The sequence below is a fragment of the Diorhabda carinulata genome, chromosome 6 (genome assembly GCF_026250575.1).
Source record: "Diorhabda carinulata isolate Delta chromosome 6, icDioCari1.1, whole genome shotgun sequence".
Lineage (NCBI taxonomy): Eukaryota > Metazoa > Arthropoda > Insecta > Coleoptera > Chrysomelidae > Diorhabda > Diorhabda carinulata.
Window position 1 is genome coordinate 15705867 of NC_079465.1, and position 6000 is coordinate 15711866.

At 29.0% G+C, this 6000-nt stretch overlaps 2 protein-coding genes across 2 annotated transcripts in view; one reads left to right on the forward strand and one right to left on the reverse strand.

Annotated features, from left to right (window-relative positions):
• The window catches only part of LOC130895943 (protein diaphanous), a 145045-nt gene extending 143511 nt beyond the window's left edge, over positions 1-1534 (reverse strand). Inside the window, exons 1-2 of the mRNA XM_057803605.1 lie at positions 1201-1534; positions 1066-1147 (exon numbers count right to left, since the gene is read on the reverse strand). Of these exons, the coding sequence (XP_057659588.1) occupies positions 1066-1101 (36 nt within the window). The 5' untranslated portion in view covers positions 1102-1147; positions 1201-1534. The remainder of the gene's footprint in view (positions 1-1065; positions 1148-1200) is intronic.
• A 256-nt stretch (positions 1535-1790) lies between these two features.
• LOC130895000 (biogenesis of lysosome-related organelles complex 1 subunit 1) lies at positions 1791-4147 on the forward strand. Its single transcript, XM_057802090.1, has one exon. It carries the CDS (start codon positions 1884-1886, stop codon positions 2262-2264), a length of 381 nt encoding a protein of 126 aa, XP_057658073.1. The 5' UTR covers positions 1791-1883; the 3' UTR covers positions 2265-4147.
• The last annotated feature ends 1853 nt before the right edge of the window (positions 4148-6000 follow it).

Genomic DNA, 6000 nt, shown 5'->3' on the forward strand with positions numbered 1-6000 from the left:
TAATATAGTTGGTGTTTCTCTTTTTCATTTTATCTTCAAAAAAATTGTGTAAACAATCAAATTGTTTTTTATTCATACATAAGTACATATGACAGTTTTAGTCTAAAACGAGGTTTAATATGAATTACTGATTATGAAACAAGATTATGTGATAGTATAGTTAACTTAAATAACAATGGTTACTGTCAAAAAATGTTCATGGCCTACTTGTCATACAGTAAATTATCAATAGGTAAATAAAGAATATTGAGAAAAATATGAGTGCTGCCTTAATTTTGTCCAGGAGTTTATAATGATATGGAGAACTTTCCTAGAGGCTTACATATGCATCATGTGCAAGTTAGGAATCCAAGGACCTGTATTCCATAAGGAAGTTGAAAAACATACAAGAAGTAAAGAGCACAAAAAACACGAAGCATAATATGAAGTTAACTCATTTAAATAACTGAAGTTGAAAACAATTCAATGTTTTATGCATAAATTATTAGTTTTCTATCAATTATATATTTTATATTATTAAAAATTTCTACACTTTTCATTATGTTTATAACTATTCATACAATATAAAAAACTAACATTTAATATTGGTTCTTTGTATAATAATATAATGTATAGTCTACCTGTCCACAATGATTGTTTGGACAATACAACACAATAAAGTCAGGATGACACAGAATTTTTTAAACATCTTATAACATATAATAAATTAATTTAATTAATTCAATTCAAAATAAATAAAGATTTTGTATATTAAGTGAAGAAGTGAATGAATTGATCAAATCCATTCATATAAATTATAGTCCAAAAAAGAATAAGAAAAGTTTAAAAATTTTTTGTAATTATCTTGTTAATAGTTAATATTAGTTTTTGATTCTTAAATTTATATGTTATAGATGTTATATGCATTCAAATAATTTATAGAAAATATGAAAATTTTTATGATAATTCATCAAAAAGACTAAATATTTATCATTTACCACTTCCTGGTTTCATTGATTATGATAATTATAATATTTAAAAAATTATACCGATCTTAATATGTAATTATGAAATGAAAGTACTTACAAATGTTACGGATTTTGCTTTTTCTTGTCGAGCCATAGTATTTTATATTAAAGCTCTCCAAACAGACCATCACAATAAACACCTGTAAAATTTAAAAGACTAATAAAGCAGAATTCAAATTACCAAAAAAATTACCCTTAAAAAATCCTGTTGATCATTGACATATTATCCATATTCTATTCTGTATATAAAACTAGATATACATATAAATTCGCTATGTCAATTTGAATAATTTTTATTTAATAGTCGCATTAAATACACATTACACATAAATTGATATAATGTTTACGTAAAATTTAAATCTTTAAATTTTTTCAAGTCAATATTATAATTTTTGCTTTATTTTTATTGTCCGCATTATTTTAATTATAATAGATGTTTATTTTCTTAATATTATAATATATCCGTTACTAAATAGACAACAGATAAAGCAAATGACATTTCTAATAATATATGTCAACCTCAATATGGTAAATCAATTTAGCCAACTCAAAGAAAAGAGCTAAGAAACTTTGTACTTCTATGATTCGGTAACAAATGTTAACGAAAATTTTACTGTTGTAGTCTATATACTAGGGATATCACTGCTTTTTTTCCCATTTGTTAATATTAAATAAGATAAAATAATGTTATAATTGTTATATATAATTTGCATTCTAATGAACTACTTTTACACTTTTTGAGAAATGAGACAACGCTCTGAAGTAAAATAATTGACGCAACCAAGACACTGACTTACAAGTCAAAATTTGACAAATGACATTTTTGTAATTAAATATTTTTGGTTCAAAAAATTTTAACAGCATATTTCTAAAGAAATGTTGACTTCAATGGTAAAAGAGCATCAAACTAAACAAGTAGTGAAAAAAGAATTGCAAGAAGTAAAAAGAAAGGAAGCCTGTGCAGCAGCTAGTGATTTAACACAAGCTCTCGTAGATCATTTGAATGTTGGGGTGGCTCAAGCTTATTTAAATCAGAAAAAATTAGATGCGGAAGCAAAACAATTACACTTAAGTGCAACAAATTTTTCAAAACAAACACAACAGTGGTTGAACTTAGTTGAACAATTTAGTGGTGCTCTTAAAGAACTAGGTGATGTGGAAAATTGGGCAAAAACAATAGAAGGTGATGTGCGTACTATTACAACAGCTTTAGAAATAGTATATCAAAGCTCACAAGATAGCAGTAGTTCAAGTTAAAATGAAAGAATTAAATTTATATTTTAGTTATGTTATATAAATAGTTTTCATGTATTGCAATGTAAACAATAATATTTGTCAAAAGCTTATAGTCATCTCAACTATTCCATGAATATTACATATTATGTACAAAGTTATAGACTATAGCTAAAATGAGAACCATATTTGTGCAAACACCTTATATTTAATAAATAACATCATTATTTTTTTTTGTTAAAAAGCATTTATAAAATCTTTTGAATCAGTATTAGTGTTTCATACTTCATGGAATTGAAAATAAATAACTGGTTTTATGAGTTATACAATTATTTTATTAACTAACATGTAAAGGTAGATTTTCAAGAGTGGGTGTGAATAGAGATAGATTTAATGCTTTGCAGAGAAGTGAAGGCTTTAGTGTATATCTATTCGAGAAATAGTATTATATTTCTAAAATTGCCTCTCTATGTTCTCTTATGTTCAATATGGGGCAATTACAATGTTAAGTGAATAAAAGTCACTTTATTTTGTTTTATTTGATTTTCTATTTGACCAACAAGGTCATTAGAGATGAGATAGTAAATATTTCTTAATACAATAATAATACATATTATTTAACAGAATAATGAAGAGAAAGGACAAGGAAATAAGCTTTTCAGAACAACACTCATATTTAGAAATACATATGTGTTTGTCATATCTTGTGTAACATATTTGCGTTTTTTGATTTTTCAGAAAACCAATACATATTTTAGTACCTTTTGACACACTTCACTCTTTGTTTCTTCAGCTGAGATGGTATGGGTGTTCTAGATGTTTGTGTCCAACCTTTTTTTCAGCTGTTCGAAGTCATCAGTTTCTTCAAGACGTATCGTCTGGAGTACATTTAAGGCATCTTCTCACAGCACAATAGTCAAGTTCACTGCCTTTTCTCTATTGAAACAATTATTCACTCTAGTGGCTGCCTCAAACGGTTTAACGTAATTGGTCCAAAATGTCTTGCTGTCAAACGTTGGAGCCTTGATTCATGTAAAATTGTCGTTGTCTTAAGTAATGTTTCTGTATTGCAGGATTTCATTTGTTCCATCTTCTATCGGTCTATTATAATCTCTTCTGTTCTCGACTTCGCAATCTTTCTTTCTAACTCCTCGATGTTATTGTCAATCATTGTCTTTTTATTTTCCATTTGATTGTATCTTCTCATTCATTGTTGTCATCTTATTCTCTATACCAGTTTGTATCTTCTCATTTATCGTGGTCATCTTATTCTAGATATCCAATTTTAGGAATGACATCTTATTTTCCCTGTAAACGGCTATGTCAGTTTTCAATGACAAAATATCCGCAGAAATAACATTCCTAAGATTCGACATACCGTCTTTCCCGGTAGAAATCTTCTCATATTGGCCGAAATATCATTCTTCATAATTAAATATTGTTCTTCACGTTCGAAATTGACAAGATCAATGAGGAAGCCTCGTCTTTGAATAAAAATGTTTTTGGATCAAAGCCTTCATATATCAGTGCCACTTTGAGTATTAATACTAATTCACTCTTCTCACCGAGCGTTTCCATCTCGCGATTCTCCATTTCGTCTTTCAGTTTCGTAACTTTCAGGTCACCAAGACTCTTAGCCGTGTTTGTTCTGACACTTTAATGTTTTAATTATTTATACACTATTTCTATCGGTGGGATTAATTTATAAACACTGTCTTTTAAACACTTTACTTAACTAACTCATATGTTGATTAACTTATTACTTATACTCAACTAACTTACATAGTTTTTAAATTCTCCACTTACTTTTCGATTTGGTTCCGTTCATTACAATAATTCATTATAAACTAATTGCGCTAAACAAACTCGTTTATATATCCAAAACAAAATTCTAGAAAATAAACAAAGCAAATAAATTTTTGTTCAATTCCCATAATGCACACTACTGGTGTGATGAGAATCCACATGTTAAAAGGATATCACAATACCAATACTCATTTAAAGTTAATGTTGGGTGGAGCTCCACCGCACTTTGATAGAAGGTGTCATAATTGATTGAGTAACCATTTTTTGATTCGATGGATTGGTAGAAGTGCAGAAGCTCCGATTTATTGGCCTCCTCGGGTCATGCGATTTTAATCTCTTGTTTGGTCGTATCTTAAAGAAAGAGGTTATGCTACAGAGGTAAATTCACCTCAAGAACGCCTTTTATCTTGAATATCTTGATATTGAATAAAACTTCAACTTCAATATTTCTAACAACTATTCTCATTAGTTTGATGTTATACAAATAGAAGGGATGTTATTGAGAATATACGAGTATTGTCATTGATAACGCGATTCAATTTTTGAAACAATAATATCTTTAGAAAAAGTCGGTACAGAAAGTTTCATAAAATCGAATTTACAGAATTTATTTATAATTTTCATCGGAGAAGATTGTGGTAAGCTCATTCAAATATTTGAAAACATTGTCCAAAATTTGTTGGCAATCTTCTTGGGAAGAAATAATGCTTTCGTATACTTGTAAGTCGAGATGAATTTTTTCGCCGTTCGTCAGTATACTGATTCCCATACCTTAAAAAATAAATCGAAACAACAAAAACAGTTTTGTTTTTATTTTCTTATCTTATATCGCTTTATATGCAACGAAATTTTATCACGGCATCTGGTATTGCTAAAGGCCGCTTGACATGGTGCAAAATAACGTTCAATAAATTGTAAAATATTGCAAATTGCTTTAAATTATTCTATCATGGCTGCCAATAAAAGTTCTTTTTATAAAAGTAAACAAATTCCTAACCTCAAGTTTAATATTTTAGGTTTGTTCTTGGTAGCTGCAGTGGAACTGTACTGAACTGGACCTGTGCAGACCAGCTCATGAGTGTATAGAATTAGTTCGATCGGATACAAAGAACGATGTAGTGCAGAGAGTAATGGAGAATTTGTCGATTGTTGTATTTGAGGTTATTTGATGTGTGCGACACTAGCACTGGTTCTGCTACAAAGAACGCTTTAGTGTACACGTCCTGAACTAGTTCTGCCAGTGCAGCTACCAAAAACAAACCTTTTGTAACCGGCTTAAAAATGAGAATGAGAAAATGTCAGTGGCTTTGCTTATGGAGCCTATGAACAAATCGTTGTTAAGTCAAAAGTTTCTTTAGTTTTTTTGCTAGAATTGCAGCTTGCGCACAATAAAAACGGCAAAAAACCAATAATATTGTAAGTACGAGATCTTGCAAGAAACAATCAACTGCACTTCAACTACGCATGCTTTTATTAAGAAATATTGCGTCTGACGTTGTATTGCGTCATGTCAAGCGCCCTTAACGGATACATTGAATTTGCTAACAAACATTCTTTAATTTCGGTTTGATATCAAATAAAAATGTTACAATCTTTTTATAGTGTCTACTTACCGATATCTATTTCTCTGTTGAAGACATACCACTTCTATACCACCCAAAAAATTTATTTTTCTACGACCGTGCGTTTTAACCCACTTTCCCGCACGCATTTTAGTTCTGAAAGTGTCACTAGTGCGGGAAAGTAAAATTATATAAATTTTGACCTTATTAGATAGTTTTTTACTTCGGAGGTTATAACTATTGTTACTACAGGTAAATAAATATTTACGAAATAGTCCATCAAATAAAATTTAAACCTTTATAGCTTTTTGTAGCATTTTTAATTTTTTGAAAATATAAAATAATAAAGATATTTTTTATATAACCTTGTACATTCTTCAAAGGAGTGTCAC

Excerpts from the sequence above, each read along its gene's own strand:
- LOC130895000 (XM_057802090.1), top strand. The coding sequence starts at position 1,884 with ATGTTGACTTCAATGGTAAAAGAGCATCAAACTAAACAAGTAGTGAAA.